Source organism: Hibiscus syriacus, unplaced genomic scaffold (genome assembly GCF_006381635.1).
Source record: "Hibiscus syriacus cultivar Baekdansim isolate YM2019G1 unplaced genomic scaffold, ASM638163v2 tig00110332_pilon, whole genome shotgun sequence".
NCBI lineage: Eukaryota > Viridiplantae > Streptophyta > Magnoliopsida > Malvales > Malvaceae > Hibiscus > Hibiscus syriacus.
Genome location: NW_024062688.1, coordinates 8486901 through 8505862, shown reverse-complemented (window position 1 = coordinate 8505862; position 18962 = coordinate 8486901). Strand labels below are relative to the sequence as shown.

The 18962-nt window shown below is 31.3% G+C and overlaps 2 protein-coding genes and 1 pseudogene across 3 annotated transcripts; 1 reads left to right on the top strand and 2 right to left on the bottom strand.

Moving 5' to 3' along the window:
• The first annotated feature begins 3323 nt into the window (after positions 1–3323).
• On the top strand, positions 3324–4919 carry LOC120119883 (60S ribosomal protein L13-1-like). The gene is made up of 5 exons (XM_039139681.1): positions 3324–3433; positions 3507–3622; positions 3728–3861; positions 4272–4430; positions 4520–4919. Exons 2-5 carry the CDS (start codon positions 3514–3516, stop codon positions 4739–4741), a joined length of 624 nt encoding a protein of 207 aa, XP_038995612.1. The 5' UTR covers positions 3324–3433; positions 3507–3513; the 3' UTR covers positions 4742–4919.
• A 2651-nt stretch (positions 4920–7570) lies between these two features.
• On the bottom strand, positions 7571–12285 carry LOC120119709 (methionine aminopeptidase 2B-like). 2 transcript variants are annotated; one of them, XM_039139521.1, is made up of 12 exons: positions 12270–12285; positions 11762–11926; positions 11261–11297; positions 11075–11179; positions 10445–10544; positions 10159–10304; positions 9986–10077; positions 9742–9836; positions 9318–9414; positions 8559–8702; positions 8237–8454; positions 7571–7833 (listed from the first exon to the last, which is right to left on the bottom strand). In XM_039139521.1, the coding sequence occupies exons 2-12, from the start codon at positions 11913–11915 to the stop codon at positions 7723–7725; spliced, it is 1299 nt and encodes a 432-aa protein (XP_038995452.1). In that variant the 5' UTR covers positions 11916–11926; positions 12270–12285; the 3' UTR covers positions 7571–7722. The 2 variants fall into 2 exon arrangements, with proteins under 2 accessions (XP_038995452.1, XP_038995451.1); XM_039139520.1 differs by lacking the exon at positions 12270–12285 and having other exon boundaries at positions 11762–11960.
• A 2220-nt stretch (positions 12286–14505) lies between these two features.
• LOC120120093 lies at positions 14506–16611 on the bottom strand (annotated as a pseudogene).
• Between the last annotated feature and the right edge of the window lie 2351 nt (positions 16612–18962).

The following is an 18962-nucleotide window of genomic DNA, read 5'->3' as shown; positions in this document are numbered from 1 at the left end:
GTGGTGAAATGGCAATTAGGTAAAGTTAGTGTATTAGACTTGATATAATGTGAAAATAGTTGATATAGATTTAAATTGAATATTAATGTATATATATGAAATATTGAGTTTATACTTGAAAGAAAAGTTTATTAGTAGTTAAATGTGAATGTTGAAAAGTTAAGTGAATGATTGTAAAAATGATGATAATAATTATTTAATGGATTTAGAAGAATAATTTGATAGAATTAAAGTTAGTTTCGATTTGATAAAATAAATTAGTATCGAATATCCGTTAATAATATTTTTAGAATATTTATGCAAACATGAGTTATTAAGTTAATTAAAGTACTAATATATGTAAAAATAATGTATGAATTGATAATTATTCTATAAATGTTTTATAATAAAAATGATATAAAACTTAAATAAAAGTCCAGTACACAAAACATGAAAGTCAATGATGAAAGAGATGAAGTGAACAAGTACAAGCTTACGAGTTGCACCAGTATAGATCACTCATATGAATCATGTACCTTTGTGGTACATGAGGTGGAGTGATAATTAAATACTGCAAAGATCACTCAATGCGACTTGTGTACCATTGTGGTGCATAAGGTTGAGTGACTACGTGATACATGTTTATATGGCACCTATGGTGTAATTCTATGAGGCATTTTTAAGTGTCGGTGCTTGAGGTGGAGTGATAATTAAAGAAATGATACAATATATGGTATATTATATAAAATAATACAACATCAGATACAGAACAGTAAAAGATATAGTATAATAAGATAAATAGTGTAATAAAAGAAATGATACAATAAAAAAAATTAGTATAGAAAAAAGAACGGTACAGTGAAAGGAACGATACAGAAAAAAGAATAATATAGTGAAATGATTGGTGCAAGAAAAAGAGCAAGTATAGGAAAAGAAACGGTACAAGTTTAATTATTACATTTTAAAAGTAAAATGTTATAAACATAATGTAAATTACACTGAATGGTTTATAAACTACGTATTATATTGGTTCGAATTTAAACGAATGATATATATATTTATATAATGAGGATAATATAATAAAAGTTTTTATTAGTGGGTGGTCGTGTGGCGGTAGACAACAACCAAAGTAACTTGTTTAAAATAAATCTAATTATAGATATTACATATATTTTATGCATAGTGTTATAAAAAAGAAAATTTTAGAAATTGTGCTCAAATGAGAAATAATATAGTTTATGAAATAAAGAAAGGTAAAAGTATGATAAAATACTAAGTGGCTATGTATGAGTGTAGTAAAATAATGTATTATAAAGATTAATCGATTAAATTTTAAATTAGGCAGTTTTAAATTACGATATGAAACAGTATTAAACTGCTAAAATATTCTACGAGATCGAATGTAAATTAGAAATTAAAATATTATATTATGATTTTATGAGGTTAGATAATCTGTAAATATTAAGTTTGAAGAATTTAAAAGAAAAAAATTGTACCAGCTTTTGAACAGTAAAAGTCATACATAAATAGGATGATATCTTTAACTTGTATTCGGATACAAATGCGAGTTAAGGGTGTTACAACGGAAACATGCATAGGAAACCATATCACCCGCTGCCAAGGAACCGATCTCTTGTTGATCTTAATTTTCTTTATTAATCATATCATTATATTATATTTGTATCATGTCTTAATTCATTCATATTTTACATAAATTATCATATCGACTATAATTATAATTCTAAATTTATTTATTTAATAAGACATTAATATAATTAATAAAATTGACACATTCAAAGTTTTATTTTAATTTTTCAAATATATGATCAATTTCAATATCACATATTTAAAAATATGTTGACATTTAATTTTGATTATTGAAATTAATAATATTTTTGTGTCACATAAAGTAAAAACACGTTACATGAAAATTATATGCAAGTCCTTTTTATCCAGTACTAACAATACATGTATATTTTGAGCTAAAAAAAGGTGAGTCCAAAAATATATAAACTATTAAATGAGCTTTCTAAAAAAAATATACATTGTGCTTGTTAGAGACGCATATTAACATCGGCATAAACTAGGTAATAACAACAAACATCTATTAATCTTATATTCAATTATTCATTAAGTACCTATTTAAAATTTATATTCAAACACTTAATTTTCTTTAATAGATATGAAAATTTTCATAATAGTTATAAAAAAAATTTAAATGTCTAAATATAATCTTTTAATTATTCATTTATTGAGTGTTGTTGTTATCCAACTAGTGTGTATGCACTATATATATATATATATATTTGTTTTTCTTTAGGTTTTTAGCCTAATCTGTCGTCCTAAAAAGAGCTTCTTACAAAATGTGATTTTATTTTATGTAGCAAAATAAAATAATATTTCGAGAAATAGTTTTTGTACATTTTTTTAATTTAATTCTATTATTATGTAGGGAAGAGGAAAAATGAACTTTAAAAAATGGAAAGAGAGTATTCTTTAAGCTCCTCAGACGTCGATGTTGATCCCCTTCCGATTCGACTTCGTGCCGTCATTCTCAGAGATATCAATGGCCACCTCACTTAAGAAAATAACTCATAACTTAAGAAAATAAATGTTTGATAACTCATAACTTAAGAAATAAAAATAAATAAAGATAAATAATTCGTTCAACCAATTAAATGTGTTTACTCTCGAGAAATAGTCTAATATAAGTGTTAAAATAGAAAATAAAATAAGTTATATTTGGGTAAAAAAAATCAATATTATAATGGGTGTATTCGGTTTGGTTTGGTTTTTCACTAAAACATGAATTGAATTGCTTTTTGTCGGTTTTTGAAAATGGGAACCAAAACCGAATGGTATAAAAATCATGGTTTTCTTTTTTATTTGGGTTGACAGTTTTTGACTGTTCACTATTTTTCAAACTCAAACTCAAAAAAAAGTAAAGGTTAAATCGAGTGTAAATGTATAAATTTAATATTTATAAAAAATATTATTAATTTTAATATTTTATTTATTTAAATTTATCTTATAATAAATTCAAAATGAACATGTTTTTGGATACTTATTTTCTTTTATTTTTGTAATTCCATTTAATTCAGTTCAAATGATTTTCACCCCGAAAAATCGAATTCATGCCTAACCAAATTGGATATTTATTTTCTTAAACCAGACCGAAACCAAATCGTAAATTAAAAAACTTAAACCAAATTGAATATTTATTTTTCAATATTATCGGTTTCGTTGCTCAACCTGATGGTATAATCTAGTACATATATTACAAACATAACCATTTATTTTAGCCCGTCCGATTTCTAGGTTCATGAATTGACCGTCGGATCAAAAAACAAGCCGCATATAAATAAGCAATTGTCCAGAAAAACCCTATAGTTAGGGGAACATCCTTCGTTCGCGACGATCTTCTTCTGTTTCTCCTGTTAATCTCCTGCCAAAGGTGCTTAGCTTCTTTCTCGTTATTCTTTTCTCCCGTTTTATCATTTTGTTTGACTTTTAAACTGAAATTGCAGGTAAGTCATGGTTAAGCATAACAATGTTATCCCAAATGGTCACTTTAAGAAGCACTGGCAGAACTATGTGAAAACTTGGTTCAACCAGCCAGCAAGAAAGGCTAGAAGAAGAATCGGTGGGATTTTTTTTCTTTTGTTTATTGATGAATGCCCATGTTTTATTTGGAATGATTGAAATTGGTCTGTTATTAACGGGATTTGAGGTTTTTTGTTTTTTGCAGCAAGGCAAAAGAAGGCAGTACGGATCTTTCCAAGGCCTACTGCTGGACCTCTTCGTCCGATTGTTCATGGCCAGACTTTGAAGTACAACATGAAGTTGAGAACTGGCAAGGGTTTCACTCTCGAAGAGCTCAAGGTTTGCTATTTTCTCTTCTCAATTTGTTTTAGGCCGTTTTTTTTGTTATGTTTTGAGGTTCTTGATATCTCTTAGGCGTAGTTTTTGTTCTTATTTAAGTTGCAGGTTATACTTTTTGATAAATTCCATAGTGACAGGTAGCAGTAATTTCAAGTGATTGAGGAAACATTTTGGTTATCTTACCTGTGATTTATGAACAAGCAGGGATGGATCAAGTGGTTTGATATATTGAAAATTTTAAATTCTCGTATATTTTTTGTATTTTCTATTTATAATCTTAGTCCTAATCTTTTATAACTTTGACACCTCTAAAATTTATAACGTTCCATGCTAACATAAAATCTTGTATCTATCCTTGTGAACAAGTGAATATATTGTTGTAATTTTGCACCAACTGGTTCTGTTGTCAGGCTGCTGGTATTTCAAAGAAACTTGCACCTACCATCGGTATTGCTGTCGATCATCGCCGTAAGAACCGATCTCTTGAAGGTCTTCAAGCCAATGTTCAGAGGCTTAAGACCTACAAGGCCAAACTTGTTGTCTTCCCAAGATGTCCGCGCAGGTTTAAGGTAATTTTCGTTACGTCTGCAGTTATTCAAACTTGAAATACTTTTCTAGTTTGTGTTTGTCACATTGCTTTTGTTTTCTGTTCATTTAGGCTGGTGATTCTACTGCTGAAGAGCTTTCAACTGCAACCCAAGTCAAAGGACCGTATATGCCTGTTTCTCGCGAGAAGCCTTCGGTTGAGCTTGTGAAGGTCACGGAAGAGATGAAGTCGTTCAAGGCCTATAACAAACTGCGTGTGGAACGAATGAACGAGCGACACATTGGTGCCAGATTGAAGAAGGCTGCTGAGGCGGAGAAAGAAGATAAAAAGTAAGTTTTGCCATTTGGCTTGTCCAAAATGACTTGTTAAAGACGGTAGCCGTTTTGTTTTCAACTGCAATTTTAGAACATTTTTATTATGTTTGTGATTCAATTTATTGAATCGATAAGCTTCATGCAATACCCATGTATACTATGGTGTTTTTTAATCATCTATTTTGATGTTGTGTCAATGGTTACACTCCTAAGCATAATCTGGGTTGATTTATGTGCTTAATCCGGATGCTATAAGTTTTTATTGTTCTGAAACATAATATTATTGGAAAGGATAATAACAAATTAAATATCATTATTAATTTATTATTCTGAAGGAACTAAAGACATTTTTATTAATCGAATCAAATAAAATACATCATCATAGAAAATATTATAAATTGGATTTAAGGAGCTGAAGGGAAGGGACAGTCCTTTTATCCAACTTGGAATAATAGTCAATTGGGCCTAAATAACATTCAGTTAAGTTTATATTTGGTCTAACAAATTCACACCAGTCTAAGTTTATATTTTACGAAAATATTAATGAAATGTATAACAATTTAGATTGATCTACTTAACATTTTAAGTTATCCAAAATTATAATCATGAAAAATATTAAATGGTAACATTCTTTTATTAGAACTTAAATTGTTACCGTCAAATTAAATTTTAATTATTTTATAAACTTATGTAACATTTTAACCAAAAGTGTAATTACGCAATATTAAGTTTTTCAGGTGAATATTTTAGGTTGCAACTTAAGATATTATACTTAAATTGAATTTTAATCAATTTAAAAATTCACAGAATATTTTAAAATAAAATAAAAGATATTATCGAATCATATTTATACTTTAGATTGTATAGATTAACATTGCCTTAATATGAAAATAAGTATCTAAATTATACTTAAAGTTAACTGTTGGTGTCTAAAATAATTTACATTAAAAATAAAATATGTGTATAATGTTTTCTACGTTCTATTTTTAAGTGTCTACCGTTAAAAAATCATTAAATCTGAGCATGACACATGTCACTCAAAATGTTATTTTTAACTATAAATATCTAAAAATATAACAAAGAAAATATTAACACTTATTTTTAGTAAATATTATTTAAACATTATAAATTAACTTCGATTATAATTTAGACACTTACTTTTACGTGAAGTACTTAATATTTTAAGTTGTAGTTTAAAATATTAGTGTAGATATTATGTGAATCACTTTTGAAATTTATTTAATTTAATTAAAGTGAAATCGATAATATTATAAAAATACGTAATATTTTAGATGGAAACAAAGTGGAGGCTGTCATAATCTGTAGTTTTGTTGGACACACTAGCCTTGTCATCTGCACCCTTTGCTAAGGCCAATGCCTTTCCTTAATTGTCATACAAGAAAAAATACAGAAACTCGTGCATACCTATTCTACTACTCAAACCGCCCTACCAACCCACCAAAAAAAACTTCCTTGGCCACTTCGTTATTGTCAGACTTGAGCAGATGCTTTATCTTTTGGTATTTTATTCTCTTTAAAGCTGTTCATTGTTTTGCAGGGACTAACCTAACCTTGTTTGTAAGTGTTTTGGTCCGAGAAGATTGGAGGAGGCAGCCAAGTTTAGGCAAGAGATTGGAGTCTGTTGGAAACCAAGCGCGCTTAAGAAAATGATATGACTGTAACAATAATCCTCTTATAAGTTGTAAAGCTTTCGCAAGATGCCGTGGTTAGCTGTGATGGAATATGTAGTTTTCTACCTGTGTTGTTGCCTGTTAGTGGATTATGGTGAAGATGCTCAGCAATTTCTATTTATTCTTCCCTTTCTACTTTTGCTTCCAGAATATGCCAAGGCTTTTTTGACTGCCAAACCATATCTCGCTTCTGTCGTATTTTCGGATTCGTTTTGTAATCTAATTAAAAAAAAATTAAAGATGATTTCTCGCGAAGATCAGAAAATGAATTAAACATAATCTCCAGAACCGACCTCTCCATGTTTTCCATTAATTTTTTTGGTAAGTTTTCATTTTAAGATTTTTGTTATCTGTAAACAAAATAAATATGCCTATACACTAATCTATCCGGAAGTACCAGTTGGGAGAAATTTTTTAATCGCTTAAAATACCATTCATTGCACATATCGGAAGCAGCTAGTCATATAATACATATGCCAACATAAATAAAGCAATAAATAAATAAACCCAAACTTTATTTTGTTCTACTATGATTGAAAAAAAATCAATCTAAAGTCGAGTTAATCATATTTTGACTATAGTGTGTTTAATTTTAATATTTTAAAAAAATAAAAATCAGTGGGTATGGATTTTCAATTTTTTAACACCAACTCGATCGATACTCAGGTCTATGTATGAGAAAGAGAAAAGCATCTTTATCCTCATAACATAAGGGTACAACATGCATTGGCTGGGAGTTGTTAGAATATTTTGTCATTGTGTTAATAAAATTCTTAAGGATAAAGCATCAGATAAAAGCATGCTTTGGCATAATGTTATCACAATCGAATTTGCAAAATGCAAGTAGAAATAACAAGTCATAAAGCATACCGTATGGTTCAATCTCTAATTTGCCAGTGTAAATCAGTAGTTTAATCAACAGCATCAAGATTCATGCTGAATTCATTTTTTATCACCAACATCTTCGCCTTGATTATTACTTCTAAACAAGACTACTGATGACGTATTATAAAATCACGGATACATAAAACAAGAAAGTTCAAGTCTGAAAAGAGAATTACAAATAAACCCATTATAGTTATTGTAATGCATATCATATTTGATGTACCAGGTTCATTCATAAATGAGGATTGGTTCATTTTCTGAAAAACCAAACAAAAGCAAAGATACTGAAATTTTAATTCCAATTATGAGTCTTGAAACACAAAGTTACAGTGCTAAAATTACAACATTAATGGTTTAGTGACTCATGCAACAGAAAAACAAATATCAAAGATGTTTACTGACAAAACTTTTCAGCTAATTCCCCTTAGTAGTCATCACCTCTAGATATAACTTCTTTGCAGGTCGGCCGCAGCAATATGGTATGCTCGAACTGAGACACATAGCTACCCTTAACATCGCATAGAGGAGGATAAGGCTGCAAGCAAATACCTTCTTCATTAATCTCAACTTTTGTAGTACATCATGATAATATCAATCTCCCTTTTAAGCTACTTTATGTATTATTACCAACTGGCAAAGCACAACATCGTATGCTCTCTATTTTCCTTGAAGAACCCGTATCTGATGTATATCTGGGTTCGAGGATTATAATCATCCAAGAACCCACCAAATACGTTGACCTCTATATGGGCGGATGCAAGTCACTACCATAAAGCTAAATGGTGGCTAAAATAATTAGGAATAACAGGTCCACTTGGCCCAAATTATACGAATAGCATGCAAGGCTATCAAAAAGTTTCCAATAACGAATGACTTGAAACAAAGTGCAAAACCAAAAATTTCAAGATACAGTGAAGATCAACAACAAGATGCTCTACCTGAACAATGCCAGCATCACATAAATTCTTCAGCGCCATCAGATATTTGGTCTCTCCCAAGCGATCCAAATACCGTCTACAGAAGGCCAATGTAGAGAAGTTCTTATTTATTGTAGCTAGCAGCTGCTTCGCTCTAGGCAACCTCAGCGGAATGTGTCCAGCATCAAAGTTTTTCATATAATGGCTGCACTCTAGATCTTCTCTGACATACCCTTTTCCTGCAAAAAAGTCAAAAAAGAAATACTGGTTAGAGGATAGAGATACATACAAACTACCATATACTAGGTAAATATTCAATTCCCCATCTGATGAGATATATTACCAGTAGAACCAAAGGTTTCGATGGCAAAAAATTCACCCTCTTCCATTTTTGTTTGCTCCCCACCTTTCACAATAGGAACTGATTTTCCAGCATGGATCTGATACGGCCCAATGCTGTGTCCATTCAAGTTACGTATGCTTTTAACTGCCAAAGACATTTAAATACCCTAGAAAAGGTTCATATAAAGACAAGATATGAAGGACATGTTTTTTTTATAAGACTTATAAATTACATGTTATTACTAAATATGGCCTTCTGTGTGCTCTATGCACAGTAAATAATTTTCATTTATCTATAAGACATCATTTTCCAAAAATTTCAGCAACTTCAACCATTTACTGCTCTCCAGAGAGAATATGGTTCAAACCAAATGTTGTTATTTGCAGTTGGGAGTCCAAAATGAGGTAATGCTGTTGAAAACTGAATAAACATCATGCAAATCAAATGAAATTAAAGCATCTAGTTATTGTCCACAATATAAAATACTCATGAAATTTTCTGATGTGAATGCAATTCCATCAAATATTACCTTAATTTTATTCAAAAGGATAGAGATCCAAGGAAACTACAATTATTGCACATTTCATCTACAGAGATATGCTTTGACTGCTGAAAAGAAGCCCACTTATTGCAATGACAGTTATATTCAATGTTGAACGCTAATTAACCAAAATCTAAATTTGCAGTGGTGATATTATAAATATAAATAAAGATGATAAATCTTATTTAAACATACATATCTTTGACTAAATTTCCTACCTTGAAACACCTTCCCATTTATTTCAACCTCATATGATTCCATCACCTCTTGAATTGCGGCACCAACATCACAAAGACGGACATCAATACCAGCTTCCTGAACAATTAAATGACCATTAAATTATATTCTAGAGTGCAAAAATATTCACCCTAATAATAATAGTAATAAAAACTAACGTTATATTCATATGCAAATATGACCAATCAAGGTGACTGTCACATTACTAGGAAAGATAAGAGTTTCAGGAGATACTTGGGGCATGAATTAATTGGGTGAAGTTTCTTTCCATTCACCAACACAACATTTTTTTAAATGTTCAATAATTAAGTACAACCTACCACAGGAAAAATATATAATAAAAAGAAAGCAAAAAAAAGGACCAAAATTATCTCTTGAAATACACATATTGAGTGGTTGCAGTACCTTGATACCTGTATTGGTTGCTTCACGAGAAGCTTCAAGAAGTGGATCATACATAGGATTAAATGCCACTGTAAAGGCACAATCAACTATATATCCTGCAAACCCAATAACTCATTTTTTTGACACCTCCAGCTCAAAAGAAATATCACAATTCACAAGAACCATAACTCCTTATGAAATTACAGATCTAATCAGCAAACAGAGCAGAGAAAAAGAGTACATGATGTAGCAACCGTGGTATTACCATCAATATGAGTTCCAAAATCCAACTTCATCACATCATCATACTGAAGGAGAGTCTTATCTCCAGAATTGGGAGTCCAGTGAGCAGCAACCCTGATAGACCAAAACGGTTTGAGCATGGATACAAACGGTTACAGTTACATTGGCCCATCAAAAGTTAAACATAAAACTAACCAGTTCAGAGAGCATCCAGTAGGAAATGCAATCCCAGCTTGCAAACCATTCTCTGAAATTAGCTTGCGAACTGTGTTCTCCAAGGTCGCGCACAGGTCAGCCATTAACATTCCAGGTTTCAAGATGCTTTTGATATATTTCCGAACCTAAGAATGAGAAAGCAATACTAGTGATGGTCAAACATTATAGCAAAGGTCCCCAAAGTCAAATTTTCCCATATCAAATAATATTCATATTTACGTCATAACAAGCAGCAATTTATGCAAAAATAAGACTAAAAACAAACCTGACGATGGACTTCAGCTGCTTGACGCACAGCATTATATTTTGGCTTTTCGAGGCGCTCTAATTCTCTCTTCTCCTCAGAAGTAGTCCTCCACAAATTACTATAAAGCAATAAAAATAAATAAAAAATTTCATGCTTTACAGACAAATATTATGAGAAGCACTTGATACTACCATTAATCAATACAAACAACAGAGAAAACTAAACTTCAAAAAAGGAGCTAAATACTGTAAAATATGTTCATGTGCTTCTTATTATTCCAAAGGAAGAAATGTATCTTATTCCGTACCTTTCTGCAATCAATCAAGTACTTCCTCAGACAACAGCATTCTGACATGATTATCTTCTCATTTAAAGTATAACATAACACTTTCACTTTCTCGGCTTAAGGCAGATTAAAAATTTACTACTTTGTACATTACTATAACAAAGAACAATCATCAAAGGGAAAAAGAAGAAAAGTTCAACTTTGGCTTCCTACAAATTCCTTGTGTTGTAAAGCACCTATTGTTTACTATAATTTCAAAACAAAAATAACATGCACTGAAGATCTTTCTTCAGCTTTAGTAATTAAAACGAAAAAAGTGCACTTTTATTTAAGTGTAGTTTCAAGAAAATTTCAAGACTCACTCATCGTTGTACTGTTGAATTTCACCCTCAGGAAACTCCATAGATTGGAAAAGATCAACAACAGGAATAGATGGAGGGTCAGTCTGCTTCAGTGCCTCCTTTTTCCTGAACATAATAATGTCAAACTCTCAACTGATCATCTCCAATAAGAACATAAACTAACCAAATTTAGAAGCAGGTCCTCACTTGCTTTTATTCTTCTTCTTTTTCTTCTTTGCAACTTCTGCTAGAGAACAATTTTAAGAATGCAGAGAAGTGTACATGTTAGAAAGAAAAAGTGCATCTGTATTTTATAGAAAAAAATAGTTAAACCAACTTTTTAATATGAAATTTATACTGTAAATAAATAATAATTAAGTTGCCTTACAATTCAAAACTGCAATCAAGAAAATAACACAAAAATATGAAGCCTTTAAGAGAAGCATTATCATCATCTCATTGGAACAGCATATCTTAAAGCAAAACCAAATGGGTTGGGATATGAAACTTGGAAAGAAATAGAAGCAATAATCACAATTTAGAAAAACAAAACAGTTATTGAACGATTGTTGCAAACTTAAAAGGATTTCAAAACATTGAAGTGCCCTCGCATTTATTGAATTTGCAAAAGATATGAATGGTCAACCCAGCAGCAGCATATATGAACTACAAAAGTCTTAAAGAATTATTCAACAAACAACTGATCACCTGTGCCTCCTTCTTCATCTTTTTTAATAGATGAAGAGTTTGCAGATAAGTCATCGTTTCTATTTGATATCTCTAATTTCTCAATGCCATTCGAAATCTCCAACTCCTCATTGTCTCCCGCAAGAACATCATTATTCACTATCTCAGTAGCCATCACTAAAGACCCTGTTTGCACAGAACTCATTGACACAGAATCCACATGATTCAAGACTTCAAATAGTAAAAGAATCAACCAAGTTTTGAATTTGAAGATTCACCAACAACGAAACGCTCAGATAAAAAAAAACAGTGTAAATATCTTTATTCACAGGCGGAAGCTAAAAGAAGCAATCTTTGACACCTTCACCAGGATATTTCACCTAGTATACGGATATCGCATCCATAATGGAATTAAAAAAAACCTACATTCGTATCTCACAGAATTGATAGAGGCGGACAAGGTAACAATAAAGTCATTTTTTTTTCAGAAATAGCTTACACAAAATATCATAGGAAGCGAGATGATTACCGCGTTATTCGATCCGAAAAGAAAAGCTCCGTGATTAATCCCGTTTCTTTCTAGAGAGAGAGAGCGCAAGAAGTGGAAGAAGGGGGGGGGGGGGAAACCCTCTTCTGTTCAGAAGCGGTCAAGCGGAGAGAAGAGAGAAGCTAAATAAATACCAAACTTGCATGCAAAGTGTTTGGATATTTTTCTTGTGAGTTGGGTCATCGCTAAGAATAATAAAAGAAGCCCCCATTTTCTTACTTTTTTCTGGGCCTTCAACTTAATTTCACACCATTACATGGAATTGTCCCCAAAAAAAAATCAAATTGAGTGAAAAATTACATGGAGATGAGGCTTATGCTAAGGTAATCAAACATTAGCATATTACCCAAAAATAATAAAATATTGTTTGTTGTGCATTAAAGTTAAGGGCACTTATCCTATATTAGGAAGAAAAATGTATTTGGAAAAATATTTAAAGAGAAATTCTTTCTCCTCTAGTGAATATGGTGAAACAACTCCCTTACATGTGCATGTTATCATCACTATTGTCCTACTTATTTTGTTTGTGGTAATATGCGTTTTGGACACGTCTATGTCATGTTTTATTTTTTTAAGAAAATAAAACAAATTCTTTAAAACAATTTTTTTTTTGCAAAATCAAAATGAATTACTTTAAAACATATTTATGGGCAGAATGATATTTTTTAAATTGGTAAATTAATTTGCTATTGGGAATTACCGTGTTAATTTCGGTGACGTACGTCTACAACAACAATTACACATATCGAGACAAAATATTTTCTAAGATGCTATTCCATATCACAATTTATTCTTTATCGTTTATTTTATTTGTTATTAATTTTAGTCGATGCTAACTGTTTCATTTCACAGTATATTTTACCAACAATTATAACAATGTCTACAAGTTGCCAATGGCTCACCCTATACAATAATTTTAGAAGAGAGAAAGAGAAAGAAACTTACTCAAAATGTGCGTGGGAGACTAATTGGAAAAAGACTGGTTTAGTTGTGTCGATATTATTGTCAACCCAATTAGCCTATGTTCTCCGATAAAACCAAACCTTCAATGTTTCTTATAATATTTAATCTTGTTTCGATCAAATCTCACCTGTAACATACATATAACATACGATATGATTAACCCAAACATAGAAAAATCAGTAGAATTAATAGTCTTGATGGTAAAAGAAAGTATTATTCAAACAATTGAATCAGTATGATGCGTGTTTTAATATAGTATGTGCTTTTCCTTATCCTTGGAGTGGTCCTTTATGACTTCAACAACCTGTGTTGAATACCAGCACGTCTGCTCTTTTTTTCAGGCGTTTCCATGTGAATGTATGTCCTCTAACTTGAAAATGAAGAAACTGATAATATGGTCAAGTATTTTAATGACTAACGTACATGCACGACACCTAAATTCGATGAGTTCTGATTTGATCTGATCCTATTGGATTGAGTTTTTTAGAGAATTTGTTCGAGTAGGCTCGAATAGAGTTTCTAGATAATATGTTTAGGTCGGTTTGAGTTTGGGTTTTTGTTGAAAGATATTCGACCGGACCCAAAAAATAATATAATTATATATTTTATATTTAGGGATAATTGTAACAATACATTTTTCTATATTATTTTTAGGTAAAATATCAGTTTTGGTACTAAATGCGTAGCTTATCATATTTTTTAATTAGATCTCTATTTTTATCGAATAAAATTAATATCTTGTATAAATATATTTATTTCAGGTCTGATCAGATTTAGATTTTATCTCAAACAAGTGAGTTAAGTTATTCATATTTTATCTTAAACAAGCGAGTTAAATTCGAGTCGACTAAAATCATTCTAAACTCAAATAAAAGTCGAGTTTTAAGTGGATGGTGTATTTTTTTTTAAATCGAATTGAGTTAACTGAATGTCGAGCTCAATTTTACACATGCCATTTTCTAAGTAGATTGGGTAGCAAGTTCAAACAATGAAAAACTAAAGTTGAAATTAAAATTTTATTTCAAATAATTAATTTAAATTAACATTTATAATTAGTAATATATATATATATATATATATATTACAATCAAAATTAATTACTCTTATAACATTTGAATAAACATTATTGACCCATTCAATGATTTGAGTTACTCGAATTTCAGTCCATAATAATGGATGTTTAAATTTTTTTTCCTAACAAATTCCAAATAACTTGGATATATCATATGTATCCCTATCATTCTAAAACATAAAAATGGAAGAATTCGTTTAAGAAGATGACTCCAATGGCTTCTAGTTTTTTCTCCCCATTTTTTCTATCGTTCAAATATACAGCTAGAAGGAGCAAATCCCAACCTGCTGTTTAAAAGATCGAATTCCCACAAATGATTTTGCTGCAAAATATTTCCGATCTCCATCGATCCAGGCCAAGCCGTGGTGGTGAACCCAAGGCACTTCTCCCCTTTTGCCGCATCGGGCACGTAAATCTTCACCGGCGGCGTCAACTTAGCTCCACCGGCGAAATGGATCTTCAGTTTCGGCATCATCAACTTCTTGTACCCCGTATCATCGAAACAAATATCCGGGTCATGCCCCTCCGAGCTTTGAGACACTTTCTTGAATTTGCTAATGGGAGCCTCGAAGGCGGCGACGACTCGGTCGAACACGGGTTTCACGAGCTGTGATAAACTGAAACCCGAGTCGACGATAACGCCGCCGCCGCTCCTAACGTCCCATACATTCGACGGGATATCGAGCAATACGCCGTCGATGGAGATTCCGGAGACGTTTACGGCGTAAAATGGATTCACCATCCCAGAATCAAGTCCGCGTACTGCATTTTCGGCGTTGTGGGATCATTGACTTCGCCGAAAACGAGGAAGTTGACGAGGTTGCTGGGGCTCAAATGATCGACCAAGCAATAGGAGAATTTGTACCCGAATTTCTTAGCTGCTTTCACTGCAAATGAATGCCATTCGAAACCTAACCCCATTACACCATCGATGTCGTGGAACTCTCCCTGTATGATCTCGCTACACCCGATAATCACTCTCGGCACTTTAACTTCCCGGCCGTTTGTGAGGCGTACTATAGCCGTATCGTTGCCGAAGAATCCGTGCACCACCGTACCATCCGACTACCTAGAACACCAATAAACAGGGGTGAATAAAACTCACTTGATGCTTAAAAAAATTGGTATCGACTTGATTCTACTTTATTTTTTTTAATTCGAGTTAAATTATAAAATAAAATTCGAATAAAATAAAATTTTTAGTAATTGATAGATGGATTTTTACTTTCGAGTTAGTTCCTCAATTCCACATGATATATGTATGTCACGAATGAAAAATACAAAGTATATATTATATTGTATATAATTATAAAAAATCATTTAGATTGAAATCAAGCATTATCATAAAGTTATAAATATTTATACTTAAATATAAAAAAATCTCAAACAAATTGACTTGATATTCTCGACTCGAAAAAATTTCAAATAAAGTTTGAGTTATAAAATAGAGCTCAACTAATTCAAAATTTTTAGTAATTAGTCGATTGATTCTCAAATTCAAGTTAAATTCCTCAATTTTGCATGATATCCTCAATTTTGCGTCATATACATATATTACATATGAAATATATATATATAATTATAAAGAATCATTTAAATTGTAGTCAAATATTATCTTAATGTTATAAATATTTATAATTAAATTATAACAAAAACTCGAAAACACAACTCAATTCAAATTTAATAAATTTGACTTGACTTAAAACAAATCAAATAAAGTTTATATTATAAAACAAGACTTGCCAACTAATTAACTCAATATTTTTTTTTACTCATACTCTGATCAAATACTTAACCCTACCAACAAGAATTAAGGGAGTAAAAAGATGCACCTGTAATCATAGGAACAAGGAGTCGAGGGGCGAGGACAATGCTGCAAAGAGAAAGATCGAGAAAGGTCCTGCTTGCAAATATCAGAGGAGCAAGGAATCAGATGAAACGAACGTGATGCTTTAGCATTAAATATCCTTTCATGAAGGCTAACCCTATCTTTGAAACAATCCTTGCACTTGTACTTGCATTTCACCCATGTAAAACTGCTTCCCGTATCGATGATCATTATAAACTTCCTTAGCGGGCTACCGACCCGGAATGAAGCGAAGTACTGTCCGGTCCCGATATCCGCTGCCGACAAAAATCGGGAGCACGACCAAATTGCTGTCCGTCTCAACCGGAGCACGACCAAATTGATTTTTTAAAAATATATTTTTTTCATTATTAATTAATACTTAAAGAAACACGGGTCTCTTAGTAATCTAAGCATGTACCCAACCATTGAACCAATATCATTATTTGGTCTAAAATAGACAACATGATGTATATATATTGTATCTTAGTTTATAAATACTTATTAAAATAAATATATTAAATTAAAATAAAATTAGTTCTCCAATCGAATAGTGACATGTGATATCATTTGATTTGAGGATTAAATTTATTTTAATTTATTAAAAGTACGACTAAATTGAGAGAATATGTAAATAACAGAAACCAAATGAGTTATTATACTAAAATATTTAACGTCAGTTAACTCGTGGTGATCACATCTTAATTAAATAAAAACAAAAATCACGATATATTGTCTTTTTGAAATCAACGAAGAAAAGTGGATAAACACAAACGTAAAAGATAATCATATTTTAATTTTATTTTCTTAAAGATAAAAAATTTATGAGAAAACCTAAATTTTCTCTCAATATTCTTGTGTCACATTCCTTTTTTTTTTAATTTTTTAGCAAGCATTGACCTCAATCTTAATGTTGATTCTCGACCAATGATGATTATTAATTCTCTTATTTTTCCATACTATGTCATTTATTTTCCTTTTTTTTCTTGAATTGTATTTTTTATTTTTGAATAAGAATATATGTCCTTGTGACACGGTTTTCTCTATTATTGTGTCACGATCCTTATGACTTTTGATATATTTTTTACGTACCAGTCAATTTGGTGCTCGCACAAAGATCCTTACGATATTTGTTTTCTGAATGATTTTTCAGTGTTTAAGTATTGCCAAATCTCTTCTTTGAAAAAAGATTGTTTGTCAATATAATCAGAATTATATTGTGAAACAATCTATCAAATAGTTTGGTTCGCTTACCACTTCGTAAAGCGTCTCGTTCGTCAGAGACAATAAATTTTTATGAAAGTTATTGAGTTCTTTTGATGTTATTCGTCATTCTCAAGAGAAGATTTCGTTTTTTCTTCGTATCTTTAGATTTAACATTTTTATTTTTATGAGTTTTTTTATAATTATTATCATCATTTTTCTCTCTAAGTTTGGATAGTTATATTTCTAATTCATTCTTTTTTTTTTTCTAATATAATCTAATTGCATAACTATTAAAAAATTATTGAGAATAAAAGACTCACGAGATGTGAATTAAAAAAACTCATTTCATTGTAAATTTTCAAATAAAAACTCATGTGTTATTACTTCAAATAAATATTAACCTTATTATTATCTAAATTAAGAGTGGTGAATTTGTGTATAATGTCACGAGCTGCACATTAGGGTTCTAGACTTTGGAACCATTGCTTAGAAAAGGGGTTATGTGTGTGCAGACTTGGGCTTGTCATAGGCCAAGCTTACTTTGGCCTAGTTCTTGTAGAATGCTTACGAGTCCGGGAATGATAATTTTCAAGGGCATTCAAGAAAAGCGATGAGGGTGTTACATGTTTGATGGGGGCAAATTTGTCAAGACTTATGGATTTGGACCGAGACATATGCACGGATTTCTGTAGAAGAGTTGTGTGTAGTATTGGGCTTGCCTAGAACCATCAGACTTGGCCCACTCCTTGGAAGGTTCCATAGCGGATAAGATTATCTTTAAATTTAAGTAGATAAATACTTAATTAAAGAGATAATGTTGTTTGAATTCAAATTCCTTAGATAGAGTTTTGATAGGATTGGATTTAATGTAAGCCGTTGATGTACTTTGATCTAGACTGTTGGTTTTTTAAGGCATCAACTATAAATAGAAAGTCTCTCCCCTCATTTGTAATGATCCATCAGAAACATTCTCTTGAGAGAGTAATAAAACTCATGCATTTACTCATGAATTACTCCTTGTTCCCTTGTAGGGTTTGTTTCTAGTTTTCTAGCCTTTGTGGCTTTGTTACTTAAACTTGTTGGCTTGCTTTCTCTTTGTGCTTAAGCCTTTGTGGCTTGTGTTGCCAATCGTGAGGATCGAGTAGCCTCGAGAGGGTTTACTTTCCCATACTTCTTTTAGAGTTCTAAAGTGGGTTAAGTCTTTGCGACTTAGAGAGTTTCAATAGTGCTTGTGTTTCCCGGAGTTGTTCAACCTTGGTGGCTTTGATTAGTCCCATTGGTGTTTAATTTCTACAGTGTTGGTCTAACCCTAGCGGGTTAGTGTGTCGCTTGGTGAGCCCGAGACTCACAAGGACGTGGTGAAGGCTTACTTAGGTGCTCTTTCAATTTAGAAATCGTCTAAATGCCTCACGAATTAGCTAGCAAAAGTCTAACCCCGTAACAATAAGCACTATTCCTATTATAAAGTATTTTTAAAAAAATGTGAAATTATTTTAGAAATATATTAAATCAAATCGGCTCGACCCCATGGTATTTTCTTTTTGGAAAATTTGGATTGGAAGCATTTCTGTAAACAGTAAGAGCAAAC